This window comes from Drosophila albomicans, chromosome 2L, assembly GCF_009650485.2.
Source record: "Drosophila albomicans strain 15112-1751.03 chromosome 2L, ASM965048v2, whole genome shotgun sequence".
NCBI classification, from domain to species: Eukaryota; Metazoa; Arthropoda; class Insecta; order Diptera; family Drosophilidae; genus Drosophila; species Drosophila albomicans.
Window position 1 is genome coordinate 15,901,276 of NC_047628.2, and position 17,646 is coordinate 15,918,921.

Consider the following 17,646-nt stretch of genomic DNA (forward strand, 5'->3'; position numbering starts at 1 on the left):
AAAGTTAAGGTTTTACTCTTATTTGTGACTTGAACAAAAAAAAAAAACAAATTAATTTAAAGACAAGCTTTTAATATTGAATATTAAAAAATATTTTGGGAAATAGTAATGGTGAAATTTTATAATGATTTCACAATATTTGTATTTAATTTAAAAAATACAATTTAGCTTTAATTTAATTACAAAACAATTAATTTTAACAAAAATCATTATTCTTTTTTCAATTTAATTAAAAAACTCAAATTTAGTTTCATATTATTAATTCAAAAAAATTTTAAAAAAAATGTAGATAGAACAAAAATAACATAAATGTTATTTTTTTATACAACTTTAGACAGGATTATTAGTTTTCATTTGTATATTCAAATCAAGTTTTTATAATTGAAATTGTATGGTCTAACTTTTAAATATAAAATTGAAATTCTATAATTATTTCACTACTCTTTTACAATTGAAATTGTTTGGTTCTACATTTAAGTATTAAATTAATATTCAATAATGATTTAACGATTTTTTATTTGAGTTCCTTTTTTTGGACTCTCTTATCAAATTATTATTTTCAATTCCCTCCTTTTAACACAACTTTTTTTCTCTACCGTTTCCCCCACTTCTTTAGCACCTCCGAAATTCATCACACGCCCCAAGAACCAGCTGGTGGAGATCGGCGACGAGGTGCTCTTCGAGTGCCAGGCCAGCGGTCATCCCCGCCCCACCCTTTACTGGTCCGTCGAAGGCAACAGCTCGCTGCTGCTGCCTGGCTATCGCGATGGCCGCCTCGAGGTGACTCTCACGCCCGAGGGTCGCTCGGTGCTGTCGATAGCGCGATTTGCACGCGAAGATTCGGGCAAAGTGGTGGTGTGCAATGCCCTCAATGCGGTGGGCAGTGTCAGCAGTCGAACGGTGGTGAGTGTGGACACACAGTTCGAGCTGCCGCCACCGATAATTGAGCAGGGTCCGGTCAATCAGACGTTGCCCGTGAAATCGATTGTGGTGCTACCGTGCCGTACATTGGGCACACCGGCTCCACAGATCTCCTGGTATCTGGATGGCATACCCATCGATGTGCAGGACCACGAGCGACGCAATCTATCCGATGCCGGCACCCTGACCATCTCCGATCTGCAGCGCCACGAGGACGAAGGCTTGTACACCTGTGTGGCCAGCAATCGCAATGGCAAATCCTCGTGGAGCGGTTACCTTCGTCTCGACACTCCAACGAATCCCAACATTAAGTTCTATCGCGCACCCGAGTTGTCCACGTATCCTGGACCGCCAGGTAAACCGCAGCTGGTGGAGAAGGGCGAGGATTCAGTCACATTGAGCTGGACGCGTAGTAACAAAGTTGGCGCCTCCAGTTTGGTTGGCTATGTGGTCGAAATGTTTGGCAAGAACGAGACCGATGGCTGGGTGGCAGTCGGCACTCGCATTCAGAATACAACGTACACACAACTCGGTCTTGTGCCGGGTGTCAATTATTTCTTTTTGATACGCGCCGAGAACTCACACGGACTCTCGCTGCCCAGCCCCATGTCGGAACCCATTGCTGTGGGCACGGTAAGTCAACAAATAATATTTATGGAATTTATATAACAAGAATATATATAGTTAAAAATGTTCAACACTTTAGTGGCAATTGCAAGTTTAGGTAACAGTCAAAGAAAGACAGATTCAACTTTTTAAAGTAAATCATTTATTCGTCTATGAATGTTACTGACTTCTGTCTGTCCGAGTCTTAAAAGTCCTCAAACTTAAAGATTATCACAAATATAAATATCAAATTTGTTTGTAAAATTTAGCAGCAATCGATAATAGATGTAAAACCCATAAATAGATTGCTTCAGCTTAAAAATCTATAATTAATCTAAACATGTTTTCCTGTCCTGCTGTCTGTCCGCGTCTTAAAAGTCTGCAAACTCAGAGACTACAAAAAATATTAACATTAAATTTGCTAGAGACTGTATAACAGCCAAAAGAAAGTTGCTATAGCTTAAAAGAGTTGATCATATCTTCATTTAAGCATATTTTTCAAGTTCGATGCTCCTGCTGTCTGTCTGTCTGTCCGCTGTTTAAGACACGTACAACACAAACAACAGCAAAGCTAGAGCTACCAAATTTGTTGATTATGTTGATTTGTTAAACACGCAGTAAGAATTTGTTAAACAATCTAGCCACGCCCACAACAGCCCACAAAATTGTATAAAAACCAATTACAAGCTAAATTAAATTAAAGTTTAAGCATACTTAAAAATCTTATATTATTTTTGAAAATATGAGATTTTTTATACCAGTATTCTTAGTTTAATAATTTGTTATGAAAGTAGTCTTATATCAAGAACACGATTTTTAAGACGAATGTTCTTAATTTTAGAACTTGGTCTTTTTTTCTACTACTTTCTTGCTAATTTCCGCACCAACTTTAATCTCATTTTTGTGTGTGTTTGCAGCGCTATTTCAACAGCGGTCTGGATCTGAGCGAAGCACGCGCCAGTCTGTTGTCTGGCGATGTGGTGGAGCTCACCAATGCCAGCGTTGTGGACTCGACCAGCATGAAGCTCACTTGGCAGGTAAGCAACGAAAGAGCTACCTGAAAAAACCATTCGAATCAAACTCATTCCCTGGTATTTCTCGCTCTTGTCTATGCAGATCATCAATGGCAAATACGTCGAGGGCTTCTACATCTATGCCAGGCAGTTGCCCAATCCCATTGCAAACAATGCGCTGCCCGTCACCGTCAATACCAATCCGCTGTTGGGTGGCACATCAGCATCAGCTACAGCTTCTGCCTCGGCTTCCGCATCGGCATCGGCATTGATTTCGACAAAACCAAATATTGCCGCTGCCGGGAAACGTGATGCAATGGAATCCACACAGCAGCAGCAACAGCAATCGCTGGCCACGTTGTTTAGCAGCAAATATCGTATGCTAACGATACTCAATGGTGGCGGAGCCTCATCCTGCACCCTCACCGGCCTCGTGCAGTATACGCTCTATGAATTTTTCATTGTGCCATTTTACAAATCCGTTGAGGGCAAACCTTCAAATTCGCGCCTCGCTCGAACCCTCGAAGATGGTAAGTAAACACACACACACATATATAATATAAGGAAGGAGTTTTTCTCCTTTTGATGTAATATTTATGCTAGGGCATAGGGCAAAAACATACTCGTAGGCAAATATAAGTTCAGAGTTTTACTTGATTTAAAGTCTGTTTACGCCACGGCGTCTAATGAACCAGTCAGATTCAACAAACCATATAAATACCTTCACAACAACCACCAAAAAAAAAAACGAAAAAAAAATAAAACAACTACAGTGCTCGACTGTGAGATACCCGATAGTCATTGCAAATAAAGAATTAAAATATACGAAATTCATATACCACAAAAATTCTACACATTGTGAAGAAAGCAAAACAGTTCGGTATTAATTTTAAAATATATCAAATTAATATATCGCAAAAATACTGAAAATTTACCAAAGGTATATTGATATAGTACTACGTTAAAATGGTCAGATTATCAAAATAACATAGTGCAAAAATACTAAAAATATGTCAAAGACTATATTTGATATATTGATATACTGCATTCATAATATACCATAAAATACAAAATATACCAGATTGTCAGCCAAAGCGGCATACATACGTAAATGGCTATATACCAAATTAATATACCGCAAAAATACTACAATTATACCAAAGGCTACGACATGCCTATATCGTCTCGTATGTTGACGCTGATCAGGAATATATATATTGTATAGAGATGCCTTCCTCTGCTTGCCACATACAGTTCCTGCAGGCACAAAGTTATAATACCCTTCTCTCATATGGGTAGCGGGTATAAAAATTGCCACCCTAGAGCGGGGGTAGTTTGCTGTTTTGTGACAAATGCGATGGGCGTGGAGGAGGACATTGCAACAATAAACCAATTCAATAAAAGGATATAAATGCCTTCGACATTGCCTCCTTGGCCCAGCTGCCAGATGCGGGTTCCAATAATCGCATATAATTCCAAGGGTCGCATAAAGAACACATTCAGAAAAGGGGGCTGCAACTTTACGAATCTGGCGAAATGGAATGTATGTCAATCATCGGGAAATGGCGGAAAACAAAAATAAAAATAAAAAAGCGAAATAAGCGAATCAAAACGGATATCGCCAGGATATGCGTGCGACACGTAGCGATTGCCAAGGCGAACGTGAAGGAGGCGCCTCAACTCATGTGTGGCATTATTGATGCCACAAGCGACGCAGGTGAAATCACGAAAAAAGGATGCTTTCTGTGTGGCCACAAATGATTCGGTAGGGGCTTAAGGTGTGCTCAAGGATCATTTAAAGCTGCCAGAAAGGGGTAGAGAGTAAACACGAAGTACGAAGTGTAATTTAGGTAGAGAAAAAACTGACTAAGCAATTCAGGTTCTTAGCGACAAATACAATTGAGACTAGAGCTAGAATACTCTTTTATCGTTATCGACTAGAATTTCCTTAACTTAAGCAATTACATTACGTCTCAAAGCAGCTTCATTAAATTGATCCTAAGCCAGCAACTAAAATATCTTCAAACTTCCTCAACTATAAACTCTTCTTATTCAAAAATTTTTCAGCCAATCTCGTCTTATTGGCAGCTTTTTTTTTATTAAAAAAAAACAGCTCTATACTCTTTGACTTAAAAATTTAGGTTCTTAAAGGAAAATACAATTGGCATAGAATAAAAAGACACTTCTTGCTGAAATTCGTTGAATTTTCTAGTATTCTTTTGGCATTATCAAACTTAAGAACATCTCAAAACAGCTTTATTAAATTAATCTTAAGACAGCAAGTACATTTTATATCTTTACTTCTTTTGAGACAACCAAAATATCTTTAAACTTTGCTTTTTTCAAAATTTTCCCCAGCTGAAAGTTGTTCTTCTTATTGACAGTTTAGCTATAAAAAAAGCAGCTATATACTTTCTACTATCTGCTGGCAAAACTCTTTTCGGATTACTGAGCTCCTCTTAGTTGCTCTCTTGAGTAAGACACATGCTTGTTTTCCATAGATGCCACCTGATAAAACTGTCCTCGAAAATATTTCAACAGATACACGTACTTTTTCTAGCATTTCTTGCTATGGTTTATTCTTTGTACTTCTCGTTGGCAAAATGCAAAAATGCCAACTCAACAGTCGAAACTTTGCAGACAGGTTTATCACTTCATTTTATCACCCGAAAACTTCCCAAAAAAAATTAATATAAAAAAGAAGAGAACATAAACAGAGAGCAATTCTCAATGAGGCGACTTTTAGAAAAATAATTAAATACAAAAAGCAAAACAGAAACGAAAGGACAGCAAAAGCGACAGGAATTTTACAGGCAGGCAAATGTCTGACGACGCAGAAGTAAACATAGCGAAAGAGATAGCATAGGTAGAAAGAGAGCGAGCGAAAGACCGTGCCACAAATAAGTCAACAAACTGTGTGGCAGCTGCAATATATAAAATGCACAAACGTTGCACGCGTTGCAGCCACCAAAAGGAAGAGGAGGAGACAAAATTCAGGAGTCTGTCACAGTCGCTGCTTTTGGCTCTTCAAATCAAAACTCATTTCGTATGCATCACATTTCCACTTGCGCGTCTGACTTTTGCTGACAGCAGCAACAACAATAGCTAAAGTATTATGAGCAACAGTCAGTGGAGGAACAACAACAACAATTGCAACAACAACTCAAAGAAATTGCCAACGCAATTGTGTAAAGATAAACAACAATTATTGCTGCTGCTGCGTGACGCAGTCTCGAAGTTCTATCTCTTTCCCTTTCTCTGTTTGTTAATCCCCTTTCTTTTTCAATTCTTTCACCTGCTTGCTGCACAGTGGTTCCAAAACAGCTGCAGCGCCATGCAAATGCAAATTTCATGTGCGTTTGTTCATCCTGTGTAGGCAAATGCCACACAGGAAGCATTCGGCACAGCTCCTTGAGCTGCTGCGGAAGTGGGCACAAAACTGCAGCAAAGTAGCAAGTTCTAAAGGAAACGATTAGCTTATACCCTGCAATAAAGTGAACATTTTAACTTAAAGCAAATTTTAATAGTACAAGTATTGAAATGAAAAAAAAAAAAACAAGTAAAGAAACAGTTCAGCAAATGTTGAGTTACATAAAAATATAAATGAATGTTCCTAACTTCGAATTATATTTTTGGAATAGAAAAGTATAGCCAACAGCCAAGTTTATTATATTATATTATATGATTATATATAATACCCTGCAATAAAGAAAAGACTGTAACTCAAAGAGAATTTGATGTATAATATAGAAAATTTTGGAAGAAAAAAAAAGATCTGACATCTAACTCTGAGAATATTGAATATTATTATAATAAATATTTCTAATTTATAATTAGTGTAGAAATGTATAGCAAAAAACCAAACCAAATGTAGCATTAACTATAAGTATAGCAACTATAACTATAAGTATAGCAATATGTTGTGCAAGCTCTTTTAAAAAGAAAACAAATGACAATTCTCTGGAACACTGCAAACTCAGATAACTTTACCAATTGATATCGTTTACACAGTCTACTGTCATTTAACTGATGGATCTTAGCTTTACTTAGCCCTTTGATACAGACATTTTCAATTGCCATTCTGGCCAATTGGTTTTTGGCAAATGCAACGTGCAACACATTTGAACGAGTCAAGAAGAGAGTCGAGAGAGCGAAAACGCCTCGAGGTCGTATATGCCACACAATGGCAGCTACGTGTTAAGCGCGTCATCAGCCACGTCTCAAAATAGAAGAAGTGGAAGAAGCAACAACAGGAAAAAGAAAACAAAATAGATATGAAACAAAAAGAAAGCAGAGGGAAATCCCTCTAGAAGCACAGACAAAAGCCTGACAAGCACTTTAGCATGTCGCAGAACAAAGCCAAAATAGAAAGGAGCGATGAGCTGAGAGAGAGGAGAAAGAGAGAGAGAAAGCGATGCCAGGCTACTCACGACTCCCCAAGTATTGCTAACCCCATAAACATATACCATATATAGAGGGATGTCTACCTAGCTGCACCTATTTAGAGAGACGTTTGCTTTTGACTGTCGCGCTGTTTTTGTTTCGCATTCGCACGTGTGTTTATTTAAAGAAATTGCTTCAACCAGACACAGACACTGAAAAAATTTACAGAAAAAAAAAACAAAAAACACAACTGGAGTAGGGAGAAGGAAATAAATAAACAAATGAAGATGAGCTTTTGAAGTGCGCGCAGCACAAACGTGAGTTGCACACACTTGATGATGCCAGCCAGCCTCCAGCTGATGTTTCCTTCTAAAAATATAACTCATACCGCGTGTGTGTCACACTCGAGTAGTAGAAGAAGAAGAAGATAACCCGGAAACTGTTGGCCAACTACAAACTAAATGGCAATTAATTAGCGTGGCTGTGAAACTGTCTCATTAGACCTTTGTTAGCCAGCTGCCATCTGCCAGCTGATGGCAATCAAAAACGAATCTCAACTCGAAACCTAAAACAACTTTTGTTTTCTCTCTGTTCAATTTTTCAGTGCCCAACGATGCACCATTTGGCATGGAAGCAATACTCTTGAATGCCTCCGCCGTGTTCTTGAAATGGAAAGCACCCGAAATGAAGGAACAACATGGTAAGTTTGGGAAACCTTTTACACTAATTTCGAACCCTTTGTTAACCTCGCTTTTTCCCTTCTCTCTCTTCTCTCAGGTCAATTGCTTTACTATCACGTCATTGTGCGTGGCATTGATACAGCTCACAATTTCTCGCGTATTCTAACAAATGTCACCATCGATGCTGCTTCTCCGACACTTGTGTTGGCCAATCTCACCGAGGGCGTCATGTACACGGTGGGCGTGGCAGCGGGCAATAATGCAGGCATTGGACCATATTGTGTGCCTGCTACGTTGCGTCTTGATCCGGTAACCAAACGTCTCGATCCGTTCATCAATCAGCGGTAAGTTAAAGAAACTTGATTAAAAAGTTCAAATAATAAATTCGAAATTCCTTTTCTGCTTAGTTATCCCATCAACCCGGAGCATGTGAATGATGTGCTAACACAGCCGTGGTTCATCATTTTACTCGGCGCCATTTTGGCCATCATGATGTTGTCCTTTGGTGCCATGGTCTTTGTGAAGCGAAAGCACATGATGATGAAACAGTCTGCGCTGAATACGATGCGAGGTGAGTACGGGAAAGGGAAAGGGTAAAGGGAGTAAAGAGAGTTGCCATCCGTTGTGGGCAGCTAGTGGCGCTTCCTTCCTCGTGGCATTTGCATATATAAATAACGCTAATTTTGCATTGTTAGAGACACACACACAACTCCCACACTCCCACACACAGCACGGCACAACAAAATAGGTGCGAATAAATATTTTAGCAGCACGAATTTTCGTGCTGGGCGCACATAATAGAAATTAACATTTTGCACGTCGCTCTCCCTGCCCCCTTTTGGCCCACTCTCGACTCCAATTATGCATTTAGTTTTGTGTGCATTATTAACCAACAAGTTGGCTGCACCGAGTGTGTCCCCGGCATGTTTCGACTCCCAGACCTTGTGGTCTAATTGAAATTAGCAGCATTACGAGTGGAGTGCATTGAGTGGGGAGTAGAACGGGGAAGAGGAAGGGGAAAGAGCAGCGGGGTTCTCTCTACTCTACCGAAATTGTGTGGCACGTTGCTGCTTAGGCTTTTTGGTTTAGCAGTAAACGCTTTGCAGGGCTTGTGGCAGACCCCCAACAACTATAAATTCAGCAACATATAGTCAACTTAGGAAGGGGAAATCTAAATGGCATTCGCATTGAAATTGGATAAAATCAATTAGTTGTGATATGTGTGTGTTGATTCGATAATGACAGCGCTTGTTAAGCTACGAAAGCAGTTGATTGGAAATTCAAGTGTATTTAAAGTGAAGTGAAAATTTGGGAAGAATATTTAAACTATGCCGATTAAAGAGTATTTAAAATAAAGTGAAAAGTGGCATAGAATAGAGAAGTGAAAACTTTTAAACTTAAATGTATTGAAATAGAAGTGAAATATAGTTTACAAGAAGTGAGATTTGTTTAAAATATTAAAATTTCAAATAACTTTAATTGAAGTGTAGTTGAAGAAACTGAAAATCAGTCGGATATATTTAATGTGTGCGTATTTCAAGGAAAGTCAATTGAAGTCTAGTTAAAGGAAGGGAAAAGTTTCAGCTATAGAAATTTGTAGGAAAAGTAAATTGAAATGTTTTTAAAAACAAGTGAAAAATGAAAAAGAATATTTAAACTACAAGCATTTAATGGAAATTTAATCACTCTGTTTAATTTGATTAATTATTATTTAGTTAGCAGACTAGATTCTTATAGCAATTTTTTTGGTTCCTAGAAGTCTAAAGAAATGATTGGGTAAATTTGTTGTTTAATTATTTAGTTCATCAATTTTATCTTCATAGCATACTCTTATCAAAAATTCAAAATTATATGTATATTGAATTAAATATTGCTTCTATTGTAATATCACTCTACCGAAATTTATCCCTTGTCATTATTAAATACCATCACAAAGCAAAACCTTTCAACAATATGTTGACACATACTTAAGTTAACAAAAACTATTTGATTGCATTTTTTTTGTTTTTGATGCGCTGCTCAAGAAACTCATAAAAAATTGGCGCTCACTCCATTAAAAAACAAAAGCAAAATTCATGTGAAAGAGAATTGAAAACAATGCTCGTTAAGCTCTAGCCGCGTGTCCGTTATTTTCAATTTCTATAGTTCACAATATAGTTGTAATCCCATTTTTTGCTGCTGCTGCTGCCTTTGGTTTTTCAACTTTGCGAATTGTTGAACAAGCCACAGCTAACCGACAATTTAAACAACTGCAAAGCAAAGCAAAAAAAAGTATTGCATATTCATGGGGGCCAACATAAACTAAGCAGGGAAAAGCGCAAGGCACCTGAACGAGAACGACAGCCATAGACAATAAAAGTCCGAGCGGGCAAGCGAGCGCAAAAAAAACAGCAACAACAATAAGGTGAACAACAATAGCCCATAAAATAGTCGACTGATGTGCAGTTATAACCCGGGGACAGTTTAATTGGTGCATTTTTTATGCGATACTTATTTATTTTTCATTCAGCGCGAAAGTATGCAACACATTTTGCGTTGCGGGAGCAGGCGGGGGCGACAACTGGAAAATTGACAATAATTTATTTGATTTTTCACCGTGTGTGTGTGCGTGTGTGTGGAAAACATTTCAGCCTGCAACCCCACAATTCCATAATATTATTTTAATGCGCTGAATTTATAGCCACTGCAGCGCGACATTTAAAATCCCAAAAGCCAGTGAAAAACACTTTCGCTGTCATTTCGCCAACTTTTTTTTGAGGAATTTAAAAAAGTATTGTCTCCGGTGGTCAAAATAAATCATATTAAATGCAATTTGATTATGTAGCTTTTGCTAATGCTTCTAATGCTTATAAATATATATATATTAGATATAAATATGTTTCTGGCATATTTTTTACATTTCATTAAATTATTATTTTTTTTATTGCCTTTGAACAATAAAAATTGGTAGCTAAGGATTTTACGTTTTTGGGAACATCTAAGCGACAGTTTTGTATTTTTGTTAATTTCCGGCAACAATTCATTTGATTCGCAATTTGTTGCAAAACATTTAATTGCTCTGTCTCATCATGCCCCACACTAACTCTCTCTCTGTGTCTTCTCTCTCTCTCTTTCTCACCTGTAGGCAATCACACCAGCGACGTGCTCAAAATGCCGAGTCTATCGACGCGAAATGGCAACGGCTACTGGCTGGACGCCTCCACCGGTGGCATGGTGTGGCGCACCTCGCCCAGCGGCGACACCCTCGACATGCAGAAGGATCACATCGCCGACTATGCGCCCGTCTGTGGTGCAAATGCAGGCGCTGGTGTTGCCTCCGGCAGCGGCGCCAACGGCAGCAACATCGATGATATTCATGGACACGCCAGCGAACGCAACCATCAGCGGTAAGTTTACTTGTTGTTTTTTTTTTTTTTTTTGCCATTTGCAACAAACCAGGAATAAAAAAAGAAAACAGTCGAATTTAACTGGGGACCCACTCAAAAGCGACGACAATAAAAATTCACCAAACTGTGAAATTGCATTTTTCTGGCGCGTCGAAAAATTTTCGTAGCATTTTCAGTTTTTTTTCGGCTTCGCTTGGCTTTTTACTCTCTTTGTTTTTGTGCGGCGCCAACAAAATCAAGTTAGAAATGGAGATGTTGGCGCGGTATTTATGTTGATTTTTTGGTGTGTACAGGCAGTGGACACACCTCCCAATGGACACTTTTACAGAGTGGCTGCATAGTTTTTTGTCCAGCTCCCTGTTGGCACAAATGTAATTATCGCAGCGACGTTACAAAAACTTCAACTAGGGACAGCTTTAAATGTCGAGAAAAAGTATTTCAGTGGGTGATTTGAAAAAATGCTATTAATATTTTTGTATTTTACTTTCGTAAAATGTGTTGTTAAGGTACTTTATTTTACTGATTCAACTACTTAATAAATCAAAGTCAGAATTCGTTAGTCGCAAAAAATATTGCATACTTATTTGGGCTCGAACCGAAATATGTTTTAAAATTTGTTTAATGCTTATGGCATTTTTGTAATTTATTTATGCATAACAAAATGTCCAGTGGAATGGTTAATCAAAACAAGGCTGGCTGCATTTGGCAAGCAATTGCCCAGGCATTGGCTAATTTATTTGTCTGGCCAATCGAGAATCACAGGGAACAATAATTGTTTGCGTTTTGCAGATGCATAGCATAGCAATGGGCAAATGTTTGTGCAGTTCTCGTAGCTGAAATTGCCAAAACCGTAATTGTTATTTATTTTGTGGCCAATTTAATGCCAGCCACAAAAGCTGCAAATTAGCCCGAATAGGCAGGAAAGGTCATCGAGTTGTATTTTTTGTGTGCTTGCCAAAGTGCTATTAAATAATTCAATAATTTTTCACATAATAAATGCTTTAAAATCGCTGCTCAAAATACTTTTCTATTCGGCATGCGACAAGTGTTTAAGCTCTTGTAATAATTTCCTATCAATTTATCCTATCAATGTTAAATTACAGACGACAAATCAATGCCAGTTCAGCTGCTGCTGCTGTCTACCAAATGGCAATTAAATGCCAATCAAGCGCAAAAAGCTGAAGAGTCGACATACAAAACGCATATAAAAATAATGAAAGAATTTATATAAATTTGTTGTGCACAATTTTCATGCATATTTTAAAATATATGTGTGATTTTTTCCATCGCGCGACTTCTGTGTACATAAATTTTGTGCCGAGATAATTATAATTATTTTTGCACACTTAATTAGTCATTAAAAACTCGAATCGAAAATTGTGCAGAGAAGAGCAAGAGCTCAACGCAAATATTAATATAAAATAATTGCAACAAAATAGTGCGCGAAAACTCCAATAACAATAACAATAATAATAACAATAAAAGTAATCACATTTTAATGAATATCATATGTGTGGAGAAAAACGAATTGCAATTTCCCCCCAATTATATAAAGACTTCTGAATTCACTTTAAATGTACCCTTAAAAATTGCAGCAAATAATTGAGAGTTCTGTTCAAATTAGCCGTGTGTAACAAGTTTCATGCACATAAAATTTGTACACTTTGAGCTGCCAGGTTTTTCCCCTCTAGCTGTAAGCTACTTACTGCTATTTAGTTTTACTTTTTGCATAGTTTCCACTGACATTTAACCTGCTCTGGCTCTTCTATGCTGGTTGCAAGCATTTCCCTTCGCCAAAATGAAAACTCATTAAAGGCATTAAAAGCGTATTTTGAAATGCACGCACTGAAGTTTTTTCTTCACCATGGCAACTCCATCAATACATCGTATATCTTCTGCTTTCGTTCCTTTTTTTTTTTGCTTGTCAGCTTTTGGCTGCATTTTCGTTTACGTTTTTTTCGCTCGGGAACTGCTGTTTAATCCGCTTTCAGTATTTAAATACGAAAATGATGCTAAAAAATTCGTGTGTGGGTGGTTATTTTACACCTTTTAATACCACGACATCAGGTGAATTAATTGGGAAAAAGGGTATCTTGAGTGTTTAAGCAGAGATACAAAGAATATGACAAATACCGAAAAAATAAAGCTTGATTTATGGTTTGAATTTTAAATGTTGAATATTGCAAAAAAAAAGTTTAGATAATAAGGGTTGTAATGAGTTAGTTTAGTGTGAGTTTATTTATAGCATATATTCCAATATTCCGGATTCCAAATGTTTTAATTTCTATTTATAACAAATACTAAATAATCCTAAATACTATAAGTCACTATATATACCATATTTGATAGTAATTGGTATTTTAATTCATCCTTTTCATCCTACAAAATACTAAAAATCCTATATTTGATAGTATTTGGTATTTTATTGTACCCACTTTTCATTCTAAAAATTACCAAATACTAAAATATACTAAATAATATATTTGGTAATATTTGGTATATTGATCTATCAACTTTTCATCATACAAACTAAAATATACCAAATACTAGATTTGACAGTATTCGGTATTTTAAAATACCAAATTCTCATTCTACCAACTAAATTCTAAAATATACTAAATACTGTATTTGGTATTTTAATATATAAACTTTTCATCCTACAATTTAGTTTGATACTAAATACTAAAATATACGAAATACTATATTTTGTAGGGATCAACAATACTACATTTGGTAGTATTTAGTATATTATATTAATATATCATCTTTTTATCCCACAAATTTCATTCAGTATTTGACAGGGTATTTCTTTAGTCTCGCACTTAATTAATTTCGCTGTTTTACGCGACTATTTTTGCTTGTTTAGTTATTTGAGTGCGTAAAGCAGATCCTTCGCTTAGTTGCAGCTGCTGATTGGAGTTATCTTTGCTTAGAGCCAGATCCATTTGCACCACATTACAGAGCTGCTGAAGCGCTTTTACCTCAGCTGCAGGTGTAAATATGTAAAATGTTAAATCCGAAATAAATATCATTTTTACACATGAGCACGCGCTCAGCCAACTGCGAGTGTGTCTGTCAGCGTATGTGTGTGTGTGGGTGTGTGGATCCATGCACGGATCTGGTTCCGGCCGGACTAAAACCGAAATGCAAATTTCCGTCTGTGGCGTGTAGACCGCACGCCATAAATTCCATTTCTCCACCTCGTTTTTGACCAAATTTATAACCGAAAAATGGGCAGCTGAAAAATTTGGTTTGGCTGCGCTTCCACCACACTTTTGCCCCCTCTCCAACCTCTCCAATTACCTCAATGCGGGCGTGGGAATTCTTGTAATAAACAGGCAACAGCAATAACCGATTTTTTTTGTACTCATTTTGTGTTTTTGTTTTATCTCTTCATTTGCAGCTACGTGGGCGAATATTCCAACATACCAACGGACTATGCTGAGGTGTCCAGCTTTGGCAAGGCGCCCAGCGAATATGGACGTCATGGCAATGCTTCACCAGCGCCATATGCCACCTCAGCCATCCTCAATCCCGGTCAACAGCAGCAGCAGCAGCAACAACATCAGCAGCAGCAGCAGCAACCACGTTATCAGCAACGTCCAGGCCCAGCGGCAATGCCCGGTTCCTATGGCATGCAGCGACCCATGCATCCGCATTACCAGCATCAACAGCAGCAGCAGCAGCAACAACAGTCGCCACATCAGCAGCAACAGTTACAGCAGCCGCATTCCAGCGCCAACATCTATCAGCAAATGTCAACGACAGGCGAGATCTATCCGAGCAACACGAATGGCGCTCGCTCCGTCTATTCGGATCAGTATTATTATCCCAAGGACAAGCACATGCACATGCACATCACCGAGAATAAGCTGAGCAACTGTCACACGTACGAGGCAGCGCCCAATGGACATCAACAGCAACAGCAGCAGCAGCAACCATCCTCTACAACTGGCAGCAATTCATCGCAATTTGCCAGCGTGCGACGTCAACAGTTGCCACACGGTTGCAGCATTGGCAGAGACAGTGCACGCTTTAAGGTGCAACCTCAGGCAGCACAGCATGTGGATCAAACACTTGCCACCAAGAGCCAGCAACAGCATCAGAATTTGCTCGACTTGGATGGTTCGTCCTTCTGCTACAATGGTCTGGCTGATTCAGGTTGCGGTGGCTCGCCTTCGCCCATGGCCATGCTCATGTCCCATGACGATGATCAGGCGCTTTATCACACGGCCGACGGTGATCTGGACGACATGGAGCGGCTGTATGTCAAGGTGGATGATCAACAACAACCCTCGCAACAGCAGCAACAGTTGCTGCCCCTTGTGCCACATTCGCAGCAGCATCCACAGCCGCTGGAAACGCAATCGTGGCGTGGACAATCGACACGCGGCAGTCGCAAGGCGCATGTGGAGGAACCTTTGGCCAAGGAGGCCAACGAACTGATCTATGCACCCGGGAGTGTGGCCAGCGAGCGCAGTCTGCTGAGCAACTCGGGCAGTGGCAGCAGCAGTCATCAGCAGCCTTGCCACAATGTCTGACCTCTGGCCACAGCGGGCAATCAGTTGCCAGTGCCAGGAGGAGGTGGTGGACAGCTTTCAACGCAAGCGCAGGAGCAACTGTATGCGCGGGAAGTGAGGGAATTGCTTGCTTGGTGTGAGCGATTCAACAATGGCGGGGCAGAGAATTTCGAGTAAGAGTTGAGAAGACACGGGGCGTATACGTAACACACACAGAGTACCGAAAGCTGAGTTAAAGCAAGCGAAATTAATCCAAAAGCAATAGAAAAGTATGCGAAAGTATCCGTTTAACCATAAAAAATTAAGCCAAAAGCAAAAAAAAAAAAATTAGCGAGTCCATTGAAAATAGTTAAATGCAAGCCAGATTAATCAAAAAGCGATAAAAATTATGCACAACAATTCGAATCTGTCCTTAAAACACATTTAAATCAGCTAAAAGCCAGCAAGATAAATCGAAAAGCAATTAAAATAGCTTTCATCCACTTTAAATGCCCTCAAAGGCTTTCAAAATTGTTGGCTGAGCTTTAATGTGCTTGGCAAGCTTTTTAGGTGCTCTTAATCATTTCGAGCTCCGCTTTTCTTTCGTAAAACTGCTATATGTGACTAAGACTGAAACCAAACTGTGTGCGACTATTTTAAAAAGCTAAATTCAATTGTTTCTTACTTGTAAAGGTTTCGTGCTTCAACTACTCAAAAAGCAGAGTTCATAAAACAAAACAAAAAAGTATAACAAATGTGTGCCAATCAAAAGTGGCGATTGGCTCTATGCTAGTGATAGACTTACTAAAAAACAAACAAAAAAGAAACCCACTGTCGCTTTCTTTTTTCCCTCTACATCTCTCCCTGTTTCTACAAATTGCTTTCATAGAATTAGTACTTAGCTTGTAGATGATTGTAAATGTTAAAGAAAAAAACGTATGATAAGTTCCTCCAAGTATGCGGGCAGCCAAAAGCCCGTCGCTTACATAGACAGTTAGTTAGATTGTTACTTAACGCAGCTACAATGATAATTATGCTAATTAAATCGATAAAGTAAATTATGTAAATTTTAAGCTATATATATTGCACTTGAATGAATGTTTTAGTTGCTAAGTGTAAATATTGTAATAAGGCTAGACTTACGCGCAACATCAAATTGAATTAAAATATTCAAATATGCAAATAGGATATCTGTAAAGAGAGAGAAAGAAAACAATAAGTGAATGAAATTGTGCATATAGTAATTTAGAAATCACCCTCTAATTATAGCTGAAACATTATTTAGTTGTTGTTTAATTACATACATACACATAACTATAACTATAAATATAAATATACACTTCGATATAGTTCGTAAATACCACCATTAGGCATATGGCAAAAACTCCTTCAATTTACAGTCTAAAAATCAATTATTAACCCATTTCTCATAAACATATACTGATAAATATACATATATACATAGTACGTACATAAATAATTATAACTTGTAACACAGTAACTGCCGCACTAATGAACTGCACTTTTGCATTGGGCAGACAATTAGATATGCATTGAAATGTGACTGCTCCCCCTTAAAACCCATTCTACTCTATATTCATATATAGTATACCATATTGAATATTACATGAATATTAAGTGAATACACACAACACAACAACACAGAGATAAATAAAAATAGATACAATGCATACATATTATATTCGTTCCCGTACTATGTTGTTTATCCATTAGAAAATACTGAAATTAACTATATGTCTATGTGTAATTATTGATATTGAATACGTGTGTATTTACAATGTAGTAATTAAAATGCAAATAAAAATGCCATAATTATGAAATTAAAAACAAAACAAAGTCGAGTTATTTAATTACTGAAAGGGAGGGGGAAAACAATGTGAAAGATGCATTCATTCAACGATTGTTAATCACATAAAGTCAATGTCAACAATCAACAATCATTTGTTTAATTCTGCTTTAAACATTTACTTTAAAGACACTTCATTTCCCGCTGGCGAAATTAGTTGAAATTGGCGAGAGAAAACGTTTCGACGCTGCAAAGTAGGCGATATTAATTTTAATTTAGTCTACAACGCCCCGCAAACAAATGCTGCAACACAGCGCTAATTGAAGTCACAACTCTCCACCTGTAACTGAC

General features: G+C 38.0%; 1 protein-coding gene across 1 annotated transcript in view; it reads left to right on the plus strand.

The window, feature by feature from the left end:
• LOC117564913 (protein sax-3) overlaps positions 1-17,329 on the plus strand; it is a 56,940-nt gene extending 39,611 nt beyond the window's left edge. The window contains exons 7-14 of the mRNA XM_034243867.2: positions 617-1,554; positions 2,445-2,564; positions 2,644-3,070; positions 7,528-7,623; positions 7,701-7,947; positions 8,011-8,174; positions 10,728-10,989; positions 14,393-17,329. Coding sequence (XP_034099758.1) covers positions 617-1,554; positions 2,445-2,564; positions 2,644-3,070; positions 7,528-7,623; positions 7,701-7,947; positions 8,011-8,174; positions 10,728-10,989; positions 14,393-15,530 — 3,392 coding nt within the window. The 3' untranslated portion in view covers positions 15,531-17,329. The remainder of the gene's footprint in view (positions 1-616; positions 1,555-2,444; positions 2,565-2,643; positions 3,071-7,527; positions 7,624-7,700; positions 7,948-8,010; positions 8,175-10,727; positions 10,990-14,392) is intronic.
• The last annotated feature ends 317 nt before the right edge of the window (positions 17,330-17,646 follow it).